Raw genomic sequence first — 16,271 nt, 5'->3', positions numbered from 1 at the left:
GGGAGAGAGAGAGAGAGAGAGAGAGAGAGAGAGAGAGACAATCCCAAGCAGGCTCTTCACTGTGAGCACAGAGCTCCAAGAGGGGCTGTATCTTATCAACAGTGAGATAGTGACCTGAGCTACCCAGGTGCTCCCAATAGCTTCCTAAACAGTATTTCCACCCCCCCCCCCGGACAGAGTATATCTGAGGAAAGGGAGAAAAGCATTAATGGGGAAAAATGGCAGGTAATTGTAATTTCCTGATTTTACACACATGTGGGCACACACCCACACCCCTATTTTAAGAGGAAATTTCTAAAATAACAGAGAGGTTCATGTTGAAAATGGCGGAGGCAGCTGGGTGCCAGATTTTGGGGCTGCTAGGTGGGTCCTGGGCATAGTTGAACGGGTCCAGGTGGAGTGGCAACCACAGTGATGAGGGTTCAGCTCGCCTGTGGAATGCCCTCACCTACTTTGTAGTGCTTTCCGGCATGGGATTGATAGTGCTGAACATCTTCCTGAAGTCACACCATGAGAGCACAAGAGAGCAGAGTTCTTTGTTGCCTACTCCCATCTCTGCATCAGGTCCAAGCCCTTTACATGGGGAAATGGTAATTATACTCTATTTCATAACACTCATGTGAATCCACTTCTGACTGGCTATGAAGATGAATAAAGAGAACTTGGACCACTACCCAGTGGGGACCACAGCACTGGTCTGGACCATGACTCTGCACAGGGAGGAGAAAAGTATATGGGACCTTAAGCTCAACTTCCTTACTTGTGTTGAATGCTGACCAGTATACTGATATTCCATCCCTTTGCTTTAGGAGGAGATAACTTAAATAAATAGACTGGACCATGAAAAAACAAACAAAAACAGAAAAAAGGAAACAAATCACTACAGGAACAAATTCAGAAACAGGAATGTTTTATCTAGAAAAACTCTCCTGCTTTTTGAGATGAATTTTCTATTCATAATTTTCAGTTTGTTCAACATTCTTTTGTGTTTAAATAATATAAAATTAAGCAGTCTGGCCAGGGGGTATGGTCCACTCTTTCTCTAAATCTGTGTACCAGAAAAACAAAGCAGACTTGAATACATTATCCTCCCTGGTCTCAGAATATAATCCCCAACACCTGAAAGTGTGAATTATTGAGAAATGCTATTCCACTATGATAGGAACTGCTGGGGGATGGTTGTGTGGGCCTGGAGTAGTCCGTGGTGCTGCAGTCTATCCTTGGCACCAAAAAAAGAGAGAAACCATAGTGTAAAACCTAAATTGGGCCAAAACTCCAACTAATGCCTGTTCATCAGTGCCAGTAGCTGATGAGTATGGGTTTTAGTCTTAAAAAATTTCCTTTTGGGGTCTGCTTCTTTGTGCCTTGTCCTTTCAGATTGGTAAGTTTCCTACATTCATCTTTCTAGTATGTTTACCCTTCCTTGTGCTTGCGACATAGCATCATAAACATGTAACATTATAATGCTATGTAATATTAGTTTTTTATAAAAAAGCATTATAGTACATATTATATATAATGTGAGTATATAGATATAAACATATTATAGATAAATAATTACAAGATGGTGGCCAATTTGGCTGATGCTTCTGGTCACACCCACTCTCCCTCTTCTTGGTAGTTATTATTAAACACAAGGGCTTTGACAACTCCAAGGTTTCTAATTAAGGCACACCAGCGTTCTAATTTTCCCTCCTTTAGTTCCCTACCTGCAGGCATCACACTAATTTAACAACTGCTCTCAATTTAACAACCCCTCTGACAGGATGAAAACCTGATCCTGAACAGGATATGTAAGAATTCATGTGAACCAGATACTCACCTCACCCCCAAGCAGGTTTTTGCTTTTCAGTGACTGTCAAAGAAAGAAAGCTAGAGCACCTGTTTCTTCCCTTTTTACTACTATTCTCATAATTCTTAGACAAAATGAAATTTAAAATTCCTGGATTGTATTTGGATTTAAGCAAATGATAGTTTGTTTCTGGATTGAGCATGATTAACTCTCTCTATGAAAGATTCGTTTCCTATTGAGGTAATAGGAACACGTGAAAAAATTTTAGATATGGCTAACTTGAGGCTTTACAGAAAATTGAAATAATATTAGAATAAGTACTAAATTAAAAGGGTTAGGCATTGGAAACCTAGATATTTGGTTTACCTTACCCTCTCTCTACCTCTCTCTCATGGACCTTAAATAAGTCAATTCCCCTAAAAACCTAAAGGTATCCTTAAGAAACTCACAATGTATGTGAATGCAGTAAAGGTATAGTAGGGCTTTATCAATGTAAGGCATTATTGTGTCTGTTACTGTACAACTCCTATTCGTTATTATTACTACCACCATCACAAAAAATAGTGTGTAACTTCAACCTCCCTGTGCTAAAATATTAGAGCATATATCCATATGCCCTCAAGAGCCAGAAGTTTTTGCTCTGAAAATTCTCATGTGCAACTTTTAATCCTCTCAAATAATTTAATCTTTTTTCTTTACGAGTACATTTTTCATTAAGTTTTCAAGTAGAGAATAGGTGTATTGTTTTTCACTTTCAAGCATTTGGCCTTCCAGACCACTTATAAGCTGAACAAGATATAATATTAGAAGTAGGAAGTACTTTAGTTGAAAGAATTGAGCATCTCTACTGGATTTTAGCCTGATTTGTGATTCTTAGCAAATCACTGAATCTCTATCAAGCCAGATTTTCTCTAAACCTAATTTGACAATATCTAATTTATAGAATAGTTGGTAAAAGTACAGTTTTGAGCCATTTTGTTTTTTAATGCATTAGATACACTATTGTTAGTATAGTTGCACCTCTACACCCCATAGAAAGTTTGTGTAGTCGGTCATTTATTTAATAAATAGTATGCTTTAAATATGTGTATAGAAAGATAATGGAGAAAGGGAGATATAGATGTTTTATATGTTGATGTTGTTATATTCCAGTCTCTAAAAATATCTTACAAATAAAGAAGCAAGAGAGAATAAACGTGAAGAATCCTGGGGAAACTTCTTTAATCATGGAGCTATGACCAGTCCATTGCTAATGAAGTCTTTGATTACAGAAATACATCTGATATACCTTTAAGAATTACTGGGTATAAAATGGCATATCACAATTATTATTTTTCCCCTTTCCCATATTTGTTCACTAAATAAGATGTCATGTTGGATCGCTTTTAATTCTTTATTCCTTTTTGTTTTTAGGAGTTGTACAGATGTTCTGTGCTGCATAATCTTCATACTGTGCATTATTGGCTACATTATTTTAGGACTTTTGGGTGAGTAAATACGGGTATAGAAGATATGTAAAATTTGCTGATGAAGTAACTAAGTCAATGTCCCATTTTTAACATTAATCATTTTCTTCGCAAAGCCTTGTTATTATTGATTCTTGTCTTTTCTGGAGGGAATGTGCCTCACCAGTACTCATTGGGTAGCAGATTCAATGAATAATAAACACAAAGTAATTTATTCAAAGACAAACCTTAATTACTTAAATAAGTACAATTATAAAGAAGGAAAAAAAAGTTTATGGTTTCTTTTTAATCATTTTTAGTTTTGAAATTCTGTTAAGCTGCTAATTATGTTCATGTTGCTGTTTACTAATATGTACCAAGACCTAGATTAGTTGAGATAATACATAAACTTTTCTTTCTATAAGCAAATTTATTTTTTTTTAAATTTTTTTTTCAACGTTTATTTATTTTTGGGACAGAGAGAGACAGAGCATGAACGGGGGAGGGGCAGAGAGAGAGGGAGACACAGAATCGGAAACAGGCTCCAGGCTCTGAGCCATCAGCCCAGAGCCCGACGCGGGGCTCGAACTCACGGACCGCGAGATCGTGACCTGGCTGAAGTCGGACGCTTAACCGACTGCGCCACCCAGGCGCCCCAATAAGCAAATTTAAAAGAAGGAACAATCATTAAGAATTTTACCACATAATTCATTGATGTTTAAGAAGTCTCATTGTCTTTGCCTACCAGAAAGAGATATTCTGTTGTTTACTGTTAGGTTAAAGATTTTTCTATGAAAGTGAAAATAAAGAGGATAAATATACAAATTATTTACATTTTTAAAATACTAGCAGAGGATAGTGAATATTTTCTGTAAAAAGTTTCACAATTGCATGTAAATATATCACTATTTCCCTCTGAGACTTAAGTCCTGCCCCTTAGATGCTGACTTAGGAAACTTTAATATATTATTATTAGAGCAGGGGCCAGAAAACTTCATTAATTCTAGTACCAATAATGAATGGCCTAGAGTTAGTGTGGATAGAATGCATAAGTAGCTGTGCCTACATTGGAAACAATGGAAAATGCTCTTCCCTGTTCTTCAGTTTTATCTCCCAATAAGAGAAATACTTTGAGAATAGCAATTAAAACTAATTTCCAAAAGATCATCTCAGTAATATTATGCAAAAGCTATACAGAATTGGAGAATTCAAAAAAGTAAGGCAGGAAGAAAAGTAGGGAGAGAAGAATAAAGGAGAATAAACCACAAAATTAAATAATGTTTTCTAAGACCTTCAGAAGATTCCTTGGTTATTTCTTCAGAGTATTTTAACTTGAAAACATTAAAGCCATTATAGCACAATACACAGTCTATAAATTGAATATTACAGCATAAATTTCCTTACAGAATTAACAGAATTTTAGCTTCTCTAACTTTGGGACACATTTTTCTGATCTGATTTTTTTGGTTGTTTTTACTTTTTGTCATAGAATTGAAATTGGTTGCATAAGAGAAAGGAGTTGGAGCCAAGTTGATCTAGGGTTTGCTTGCATTATTTGGTGGACTTGGACTGGTTTCTTAACCTCAATTTTCTCATCTGTGAAATATAGGAACACTACCTACTTTGCAGGGCTGTTGTGAGAAGTAAGTGAAATGATATCCAGGTATACAAATAATAGTACATAATACTGCTAGGCAGTATTTCATTTGCTGCCATTGTGTATTCTAGTTGTTCTGAATTTTAAGAAATTGTTTTTAAATTAATTTATTATATCATCCCTCTATGGCAACCCATAATTTTGGTTATTAAAGTTTGAATGCACACAGAAACTTCACAAGGATCTCTTAGTTTGCCTGGAATCTTTCCATCAGGGGATCTTCTGGCATAACAAATAGGTCTCCTCCATATCTCAGAGCCAGTGTGTTGTAATCCACAGAGAAATGTGTTCTGTCCTTATATAGAACTGGGAAAGCCACTGCCACTCTCCTGTTGACACAGTAGAGAAAAGGGATGGGAGTGCACACCGTCATTCCCTCTGGAGCAAAATAAGAACTTTGCTTCTTTAAGATCTCCGGATTTGGTTTATAAATACCTTAATTAATATAAATAAGTTGGAGAATAAATGTTCCTCAATGAAAAACTGTGTCCAATACTGGATTTAGTGATTCTTCCACATTAATCCTGATGCCACTGATTAAAACGAATGACTCACAAAATTTACTGAATATATACGTATACATATGTGTTTGTGTATTTATATATTTTTCTCATTCCTGAACCACAAATAGTCTAACTAGTCTAAAATAAACTTACCTCTTCAGTTATGTCTTATATTGGATTTAAAGGAAGAACGGCAGAAAACGATTAGCAGAGGTTACCAGGAGTGTGAAAAATTTTTTGGCATGAAAGAATATATACCTTCACCTGAGGAAAGATGATGTTATCTCAATCACACCAATATGTTATAAGTAGTGTGAAAATCAATAAAAGGAAATATTTTTTAAAAATTTTTAACGTTGATTTATTTTTGAGAGAGACAGAGTGTGAGTGGGAGAGGGGCAGAGAGAGGGAGATGCAGAATCTGAAGCACGCTCTAGGCTCTGAGCTAGCAGCACAAATGTGGGGCTTGAACTCATGAACCATTGAGATCATGATCTGAGCCCAAGTTGGCCACTTAACCGACTGAGCCACTGAATGCCCCAAGGAAATCTTGTTTAAGATGGAGTTGGGAGGCCAACAGAGGAGCTCTCATGCCTGCCACTCGTCATTGATTGCACATCCAATGGGAAGAGAGGTACCCCCCAAGTCAGTAGGACTTTACTTATTTATTTTAAAAGATACAAGTGTTTTTATTTTATTTTTAAACTTTAATTCCAGTATAGTTAACATACAGTGTTATAGCAGTTTCAGATTTACACAACAAGGTCAATTCCACAACAAGGTCAGTCCTGCTTTAGCTGCTACTTTACTATCCCTGCAGAAGGAAGAAAAGTCTCACCCCAGCAACAGCCCAGCCAATGAGAGACAGTCACAACTCAGCACATGAAAAGCCACTATACTTCAATTCCCAGGTTACTCCAGTTGAGTTTTTGATTATAATAGCCCTCTCAACTTCCTTTTTTGCCCTATTAAAGGAGTGTTCCTCTTCAGTTTTGTTGTAGCTTGCTCTGCTATTCCCAGGTAAACCTGTTTTTGCCGGTAAACCAACTGGCAGTTTTATTTTAAAGGTTAATAGTGGTTTGACATCTTTTGCCATTTTGTTAGATCAGGACCTTCTAAGGCATATCTTCCATCCATTTCTTTTCATAAGAAGTTTTACCATGAAAGAGCCATGTTTCTCACAAATTCAGCTGAGGAAAAAAACAAAAAAACAACCTGTTCTTTGCCCTTTATGTGGAATATGGCCAGCTAGGTAACACTTGGATGCAACAAAGGCACTTGACATTCTGCTAATGAAAAGCAGAAGTGGAGTCTGGATAGAAGGTAATCACATCTCCTTGAAAGATCAAACTAACGTTTATGATAATAGCTCTCTTTTGTCCCACTTCACTGATGGTTGCTATTCAATTATTGTACTAGCTAGAAAAAAGAATTGGAATATTTATTATGCAAATTGTCCTTTGTTATCCTTGTGCTAACATTACGCAATAATAGCAGAATTTTAACATTTAATAAATTTTTTTTCTTTTACTTCCTCTTTAAAAAAATTAATTCTAGTATAGTTAAAATACTAGTTTCAGGTGTACAATACAGTGATTCAATTCTATACATTACTTAGTGCTTATCAAGGGAAGTGTACTTTTAATCCCCTTCCCCTATTCCACCCACCTCCCCTCTGATAATCATCAGTTGTGTATAGTTAAAAGTCTGGTTGTTGGTTTTTTGGTTTTTTGTTTTTGTTTTCTTTGGTTTGTCTTTTTATTTTTCCTGTTTGTTTTCTTAAGTTCCACATATGATCCAAATCATGGAATTTGTCATATTTCTTTTCTTTTCAAATGTATTTCCAGTTAAGTGTGTTAGTTCGTTGTGTTTACGTGGGAGGCACCTGAAGTTAGGGTCCAAAGTTTGTGTTTGTTTTTGTTTTTCTGTCTTAGGGATAATTATCCCTATTAGTTGAGATGCTAGGAAATTAACAAGAAAGTAAAATAATGTAAACAAGCCGAGAACTCTCGCCATGCTGTGAGAGGCCTAAACCACGTGGAGAAGCCCTGTGTAGGGAACTTGATCAGCAGGCTCAGCTGAACTCCCAGAAATAGTGTTTGCCATCAGCTTCATAAGGTTTTCAGATGATTGAAGCCCCCGGCAACATGTGACTTCATGAAAGATCTCAAGAGCCCCAGCTGAGCCTTCCCCAGATTTCTAACTGCTGAAATCATGAGCAAAATAAAATGGTTGTATTAAGCTAGTGGGTTTAGGGGTGTAAAAACAGATAAGCAGAACAAAATTTTGTACCTGGAAGAGGAATGCTACTTAACAAAACCTAAAACATGGGCATTGGTTTTCAAACCAGGGCATGTTCAGAAACCCAATGGATTTTGAGGAAACTGTCAGAGTTCGAAGGAAAGTGAGAAAAATGCAATTAGAAACAGGACAGAAGGGCACCTTGTGACATAGTGTTGAAAGTTTGGCAGCATTGCTGCTCCTGCTGCTGCAGATGGTAATGTGGGAGGCAAGAAATGTACCTAATGAATTCAGTGATCTAGCTAAAGATTGTGCTTAGGAGAACCACCAGCTCTGAAGAACATCATCCACACCTGGGCCTTACTTAGGTGATGAGATCCAGACCCTGAGCCTGAGCCTGATTCTTTAATTGGATGAGGCTTCTGAGAACCTTGGGAGAGTATAAACCGATTTGATTGTGGAAGGAATGTAAACAGTGTGTGGCCAGAGGCTGGACTATAGTAGTTTTAATACATGGCTGTGACTTCTTTGCCCCTCTTTCTGCCAAGAGGTATGTGCCTGTGTCTCTTTCCCTTGAATCTGGTAAAGCTTAGGATTGCTTCTTTAATAGAGAAATGAACTAAGCCAAATAAGACTAGTTAAGGGCCTTGACATGCAGGTGATGTATAGATCATTGCAAAAGATTAAAGGAAGGTCATCATGGGTCCACTGGACCTCTCAGTAGGACTGAAAGTACCAAGTACAGAGAGGAGGAGGCTTAAATTCTTCATCATTCAGTCTTAAATCCCTCATAGGATGAGGTAGAAAATAAACAAAATAGCTAAGTTAATATCTAAATGTGGTTAAACTTGACTCCATCATTTCTGGTATTAAAGTATATGGGGGTAATAATACAGTCACATGTGTACTTTTCTATTCATTGCTTCAGGAAGTCCAGCATATCATTCCCTTCCCTGACTTGAACTGCCCCAAAATGCCCAGGAAGGTGAAGCCTTACTTCCAGTTTCTAGGTGGAGAGAGAAACCTTATAGTCTACTGGAGCTCTGACATTTTGGTTGGTGCTATTTGGTATCATTTCTTAGTCAGTTACTCATCTGGATCCTTCTACTACTGTAGGGTTTTCTACACTAGGATCCAAAAATAGAGCTTTTTTTTAATGTTATTTAATGGGGTACCTTGGTGGCTCAGTCGGTTGAGTGTCTGCTTTAGCTCAGGTCGTGATCTCATGGTGTGTGACTTTGAGCCCCACATTGGGCTTGCTGCTGTCAGTGGAGAGCCTTCTTCGGATCCTCTTTTCCCCTCTCTCTGCCCCTCCCCCCCACTTGTGCTCTCTCTAAAAACAAAAATTTAAGTAATCTCTACACCCAACATGGGGCTCGAACTCATGACCCCAAGATCAAGAGTCACATGTTCCTCTGAGTGAGCCAGCCAAATACTCCCCAAAATATAGCTTTTAAGTCTTTAGGTAGTGATCAGTCATTTCTCCTCAAAGCATGACTAGTGTCTGAATGCAGCCCCTACTCTTTTAGGCCCTTATGATGCCTAAGTACCAGCTCAGTCTCTGCCTTCAAGGCAGGTTCCCTTTTGTAGTATTTGAATTCCTTTTGGCCCTAAGACCTAATTCAAGGTCAGTCGTTTCCATCCTAAATTAAAATATCAGGGAGAAAAGTTTGAGTTCTTCTTTCTTATAAAGAAAATTGATCCTCCCCAAACCAAGGAGTATAAAAAAAAAGGGAGAAACCATGTTTTCTTAACTGAGAGGTCACTCAACTGACCTTTTGAGGAACAAAAATAATTCCAAGGTGACTTTGGTTCTGTCTATACACGGAAGCAATGAACAGTTCATCTTACTAATAAATAAGTATAATTAAATAAGTTATGCCTCCCAGGTGTCCTGTTATAGTTTGTGAGCTTGGTGGTAGGATCCTAATGTTCATGGTAAGGGGAAACTGGTGATGGGCAGTGGCTCTGATAGGAGGTCCCACTATGTTTTTAGTCTACTTGGGAACGAAAATGAGCATGCCTATCTGATCACGGCTTGGAAACATTGTTTTCACACAGAAAAACCATTTCTTCCAATAAAAAAGTAAGAAATATAAAACATTCTAGTTCCCATATATTTTTTTTTAAGTTTGTTTATTTTGAGAGAGAACATAAAGGAGGGGCAGAGAGAGAGAATCTCAGGCAGGCTCTGCACTGCCAGCCTGACACAGGGCTTGAACAAAAACCTGTGAGATCATGACTTGAGCCAAACCCAAGAGTCAGGTGCTTAACCAGTTGAGCCACCCAGACTCACCTCCTTTATTTTTAAAGTTGTTCTAGTAAGCTTTTCTTTTTTAAAAAAGTTTTCTTTTGGGGTGCCTGGGTGGATCAGTCGGTTAAGCATCTGACTTCGGCTCAGGTCATGATCTTATTATTATTTTTTTTAATATATGAAATTTATTGTCAAATTGGTTTCCATACAACACCCAGTGCTCATCCCAAAAGGTGCCCTCCTCAATACCCATCACCCACCCTCTCCTCCCTCCCACCCCCCATCAACCCTCAGTTTGTTCTCAGTTTTTAACAGTCTCTTATGCTTTGGCTCTCTCCCACTCTAACCTCTTTTTTTTTTTTTTCTTTTTTCTTTTTTCCTCCCCCTCCCCCATGGGTTCCTGTTAAGTTTCTCAGGATCCACATAAGAGTGAAACCATATGGTATCTGTCTTTCTCTGTATGGCTTATTTCACTTAGCATCACACTCTCCAGTTCCATCCACGTTGCTACAAAAGGCCATATTTCATTTTTTCTCATTGCCACGTAGTATTCCATTGTGTATATAAACCATAATTTCTTTATCCATTCATCAGTTGATGGACATTTAGGCTCTTTCCATAATTTGGCTATTGTTGAGAGTGCTGCTATGAACATTGGGATATAAGTGCCCCTATGCATCAGTACTCCTGTATCCCTTAGATAAATTCCTAGCAGTGCTATTGCTGGGTCATAGGGTAGGTCTATTTTTAAGTTTCTGAGGAACCTCCACACTGCTTTCCAGAGCGGCTGCGCCAATCTGCATTCCCACCAACAGTGCAAGAGGGTTCCCGTTTCTCCACATCCTCTCCAGCATCTATAGTCTCCTGATTTGTTCATTTTGGCCACTCTAACTGGCGTGAGGTGATACCTGAGTGTGGTTTTGATTTGTATTTCCCTGATAAGGAGAGACGCTGAACATCTTTTCATGTGCCTGTTGGCCATCTGGATGTCTTCTTTAGAGAAGTGTCTATTCATGTTTTCTGCCCATTTCTTCACTGGGTTATTTGTTTTTCGGGTGTGGAGTTTGGTGAGCTCTTTATAGATTTTGGATACTAGCCCTTTGTCCAATATGTCATTTACAAATATCTTTTCCCATTCCGTTGGTTGCCTTTTAGTTTTGTTGGTTGTTTCGTTTGCTGTGCAGAAGCTTTTTATCTTCATAAGGTCCCAGTAATTCACTTTTGCTTTTAATTCCCTTGCCTTTGGGGATGTGTCGAGTAAGAGATTGCTATGGCTGAGGTCAGAGAGGTCTTTTCCTGCTTTCTCCTCTAAGGTTTTGATGGTTTCCTGTCTCACATTCAGGTCCTTTATCCATTTTGAGTTTATTTTTGTGAATGGTGTGAGAAAGTGGTCTAGTTTCAATCTTCTGCATGTTGCTGTCCAGTTCTCCCAGCACCATTTGTTAAAGAGGCTGTCTTTTTTCCATTGGATGTTCTTTCCTGCTTTGTCAAAGATGAGTTGGCCATACGTTTGTGGATCTAGTTCTGGGTTTCTATTCTATTCCATTGGTCTATGTGTCTGCTTTTGTGCCAATACCATGCTGTCTTGATGATGACAGCTTTGTAGTAGAGGCTAAAGTCTGGGATTGTGATGCCTCCTGCTTTGGTCTTCTTCTTCAAAATTCCTTTGGCTATTTGGGGCCTTTTGTGGTTCCATATGAATTTTAGGATTGCTTGTTCTAGTTTCGAGAAGAATGCTGGTGCAATTTTGATTGAGATTGCATTGAATGTGTAGATAGCTTTGGGTAGTATTGACATTTTGACAATATTTATTTTTCCAATCCATGAGCACAGAATGTCTTTCCATTTCTTTAAATCTTCTTCAATTACCTTCATAAGCTTTCTATAGTTTTCAGCATACAGATCCTTTACATCTTTGGTTAGATTTATTCCTAGGTATTTTATGCTTCTTGGTGCAATTGTGAATGGGATCAGTTTCTTTATTTGTCTTTCTGTTGCTTCATTGTTAGTGTATAAGAATGCAACTGATTTCTGTACATTGATTTTGTATCCTGCAACTTTGCTGAATTCATGTATCAGTTCTAGCAGACTTTTGGTGGAGTCTATCAGATTTTCCATGTATAATATCATGTCATCTGCAAAAAGCAAAAGCTTGACTTCATCTTTGCCAATTTGGATGCCTTTGATTTCCTTTTGTTGTCTGATTGCTGATGCTAGAACTTCCAACACTATGTTAAACAACAGCGGTGAGAGTGGGCATCCCTGTCGTGTTCCTGATCTCAGGGAAAAAGCTCTCAGTTTTTCCCCATTGAGGATGATGTTAGCTGTGGGCTTTTCATAAATGGCTTTTATGATCTTTAAGTATGTTCCTTCTATCCCGACTTTCTCGAGGGTTTTTATTAAGAAACGGTGCTAAATTTTGTCAAAGGCCTTTTCTGCATCGATTGACAGGATCATATGGTTCTTATCTTTTTTTTTGTTAATGTGATATATCACGTTGATTGATTTGCGAATGTTGAACCAGCCCTGCATCCCAGGAATGAATCCCACTTGATCATGGTGAATAATTCTTTTTATATGCCGTTGAATTCGATTTGCTAGTATCTTATTGAGAATTTTTGCATCCATATTCATCAGGGATATTGGCCGGTAGTTCTCTTTTTTTACTGGGTCTCTGTCTGGTTTAGGAATCAAAGTAATACTGGCTTCATAGAATGAGTCTGGAAGTTTTCCTTCCCTTTCTATTTCTTGGAATAGCTTGAGAAGGATAGGTATTATCTCTGCTTTAAACGTCTGGTAGAACTCCCCTGGGAAACCATCTGGTCCTGGACTCTTATTTGTTGGGAGATTTTTGATGACTGATTCAATTTCTTCGCTGGTTATGGGTCTGTTCAAGCTTTCTCTTTCCTCCTGATTGAGTTTTGGAAGAGTGTGGGTGTTCAGGAATGTGTCCATTTCTTCCAGGTTGTCCAATTTGTTGGCATATAATTTTTCATAGTATTCCCTAATAATTGTTTGTATCTCTGAGGGATTGGTTGTAATAATTCCATTTTCATTCATGATTTTATCTATTTGGGTCATCTCCCTTTTCTTTTTGAGAAGCCTGGCTAGAGGTTTGTCAATTTTGTTTATTTTTTCAAGAAACCAACTCTTGGTTTCGTTGATCTGCTCTACAGTTTTTTTAGATTCTATATTGTTTATTTCTGCTCTGATCTTTATTATTTGTCTTCTTCTGCTGGGTTTAGGCTGCCTTTGCTGTTCTGCTTCTATTTCCTTTAGGTGTGCTGTTAGATTTTGTATTTGGGATTTTTCTTGTTTCTTGAGATAGGCCTGGATTGCAATGTATTTTCCTCTCAGGACTGCCTTCGCTGCGTCCCAAAGCGTTTGGATTGTTGTATTTTCATTTTCGTTTGTTTCCATATATTTTTTAATTTCTTCTCTAATTGCCTGGTTGACCCACTCATTCATTAGTAGGGTGTTCTTTAACCTCCATGCTTTTGGAGGTTTTCCAGACTTTTTCCTGTGGTTGATTTCAAGCTTCATAGCATTGTGGTCTGAAAGTATGCATGGTATAATTTCAATTCTTGTAAACTTATGAAGGGCTGTTTTGTGACCCAGTATATGATCTATCTTGGAGAATGTTCCATGTGCACTCGAGAAGAAGGTATATTCTGTTGCTTTGGGATGCAGAGTTCTAAATATATCTGTCAAGTCCATCTGATCCAATGTCTCATTCAGGGCCCTTGTTTCTTTATTGACCGTGTGTCTAGGTGATCTATTTCTGTAAGTGGGGTGTTAAAGTCCCCTGCAATTACCACATTCTTATCAATAAGGTTGCTTATGTTTATGAGTAATTGTTTTATATATTTGGGGGCTCCAGTATTCGGCGCATAGACATTTATAATTGTTATCTCTTCCTGATGGATAGACCCTGTAACTATTATATAATGTCCTTCTTCATCTCTTGTTACAGCCTTTGATTTAAAGTCTAGTTTGTCTGATATAAGTATGGCTACTCCAGCTTTCTTTTGGCTTCCAGTAGCATGATAAATAGTTCTCCATCCCCTCACTCTGAATCTAAAGGTGTCCTCAGGTCTAAAATGAGTCTCTTGTAGACAGCAAATAGATGGGTCTTGTTTTTTTATCCATTCTGATACCCTATGTCTTTTGGTTGGCGCATTTAATCCATTTACATTCAGTGTTATTATAGAAAGATACGGGTTTAGAGTCATTGTGATGTCTGTATGTTTTATGCTTGTAGTGATGTCTCTGGTACTTTGTCTCACAGGGTCCCCCTTAGGATCTCTTGTAGGGCTGGTTTAGTGGTGACAAATTCCTTCAGTTTTTGTTTGTTTGGGAAGACCTTTATCTCTCCTTCTATTCTAAATGACAGACTTGCTGGATAAAGGATTCTCGGCTGCATATTTTTGCTGTCTAGCACACTGAAAATCTCGTGCCAATTCTTTCTGGCCTGCCAAGTTTCAAAAGAGAGATCAGTCACGAGTCTTATAGGTCTCCCTTTATATGTGAGGGCACGTTTACCCCTTGCTGCTTTCAGAATTTTCTCTTTATCCTTGTATTTTGCCAGTTTCACTATGATATGTCGTGCAGAAGATCGATTCAAGTTACGTCTGAAGGGAGTTCTCTGTGCCTCTTGGATTTCAATGCCTTTTTCCTTCCCCAGTTCAGGGAAGTTCTCAGCTATAATTTCTTCAAGTACCCCTTCAGCACCTTTCCCTCTCTCTTCCTCCTCTGGGATACCAATTATGCGTATATTATTTCTTTTTAGTGTATCACTTAGTTCTCTAATTTTCCCCTCATACTCCTGGATTTTTTTATCTCTCTTTTTCTCAGCTTCCTCTTTTTCCATAACTTTATCTTCTAGTTCACCTATTCTCTCCTCTGCCTCTTCAATCCGAGCCGTGGTGGTTTCCATTTTGTTTTGCATTTCATTTAAAGCGTTTTTCAGCTCCTCGTGACTGTTCCTTGTCCCTTGATCTCTGTAGCAAGAGATTCTCTGCTGTCCTCTATACTGTTTTCCAGCCCAGTGATTAATTTTATGACTATTATTCTAAATTCACTTTCTGTTATATTATTTAAATCCTTTTTGATCAGCTCATTAGCTGTTGTTATTTCCTGGAGATTCTTCTGAGGGGAATTCTTCCGCTTGGTCATTTTGGATAGTCCCTGGCGTGGTGAGGACCTGCAGGGCACTTCCCCTGTGCTGTGGTGTATAACTGGAGTTGGTGGGCGGGGCCGCAGTCCGACCTGATGTCTGCCCCCAGCCCACCGCTGGGGCCACAGTCAGACTGGTGTGTGCCTTCTCTTCCCCTCTCCTAGGGGCGGGATTCTCTGTGGGGTGGCGTGGCCCGTCTGGGCTACTTGCACACTGCCAGGCTTGTGATGCTGGGGATCTGGCGTATTAGCTGGGGTGGGTAGGCAAAGTGCACTGCGGCAGGGGGGGCAGGCTTAGCTCTCTTCTCCTTAGGTGATCCACTTCAGGAGGGGCCCTGTGGCAGCGGGAGGGAGTCAGATCCGCTGCTGGAGGTTTGGCTCCGCAGAAGCACAGAGTTGGGTGTTTGCGCGGAGCGAGCAAGTTCCCTGGCAGGAACTGGTTCTCTTTGGGATTTTGGCTGGGGGATGGGCGGGGGAGATGGCGCTGGCGAGCGCCTTTGTTCCCCACCAAACTGAGCTCTGTCGTCTGGGGGCTCAGCAGCTCTCCCTCCCTTTGTCCTCCAGCCTTCCCGCTTTCCGAGCAGAGCTGTTAACTTATGACCTCCCAGACGCTAAGTCGCGCTTGCTGCCGGAACACAGTCCATCAGGCCCCTCCGCTTTTGCAAGCCAGACTCGGGGGCTCTGCTTGGTCGGCGGGGGCTCTGCTTGGTCGGCGAGCCACCCCTCCACCCCGGCTCCCTCCTGCCAGTCCGGGGAGCGCGCACCGCCTCGCCGCCCTTCCTACCGTCTTCCGTGGGCCTCTCGTCTGCGCTTGGCTCCGGCGACTCCATTCTGCTAATCCTCTGGCGGTTTTCTGGGTTATTTAGGCAGGTGTAGGTGGAATCTAAGTGATCAGCAGGACGCGCGGTGAGCCCAGCGTCCTCCTATGCCGCCATCTTCCCTCATCCCCCTCAGGTCATGATCTTAAGGTTCATGGATTCGAGCCCTGCATCGGGCTCCCTGCTGACAGTGTGGAGCTTGCTTGGGATTCTCTTTCTCTCCCTCTCTCTCTACACCCTCCCCCCATTCACACTTTCTCTCTCTCAAAAATAAACTTTAAAAATAAATAAATAAAAATTAAAAGTTTTTCTTTAAAAATTTTTAATTCCAGCATAGTTAACATACAGTGTTATATTAGTTTCAGGTGTACAATATAGTTATTTGA

At 39.5% G+C, this 16,271-nt stretch overlaps 1 protein-coding gene across 1 annotated transcript in view; it reads left to right on the top strand.

The window, feature by feature from the left end:
• The first annotated feature begins 323 nt into the window (after positions 1-323).
• Positions 324-16,271, top strand: part of SLC44A5 (solute carrier family 44 member 5) — a 116,012-nt gene continuing 100,064 nt past the window's right edge. Inside the window, exons 1-3 of the mRNA XM_032594087.1 lie at positions 324-363; positions 1,378-1,381; positions 3,206-3,279. Coding sequence (XP_032449978.1) covers positions 324-363; positions 1,378-1,381; positions 3,206-3,279 — 118 coding nt within the window. The remainder of the gene's footprint in view (positions 364-1,377; positions 1,382-3,205; positions 3,280-16,271) is intronic.

The sequence above is a fragment of the Lynx canadensis genome, chromosome C1 (assembly GCF_007474595.2).
Source record: "Lynx canadensis isolate LIC74 chromosome C1, mLynCan4.pri.v2, whole genome shotgun sequence".
In the NCBI taxonomy this organism is placed as follows: Eukaryota; Metazoa; Chordata; class Mammalia; order Carnivora; family Felidae; genus Lynx; species Lynx canadensis.
This window is presented reverse-complemented; position numbering and strand designations above follow the sequence as displayed.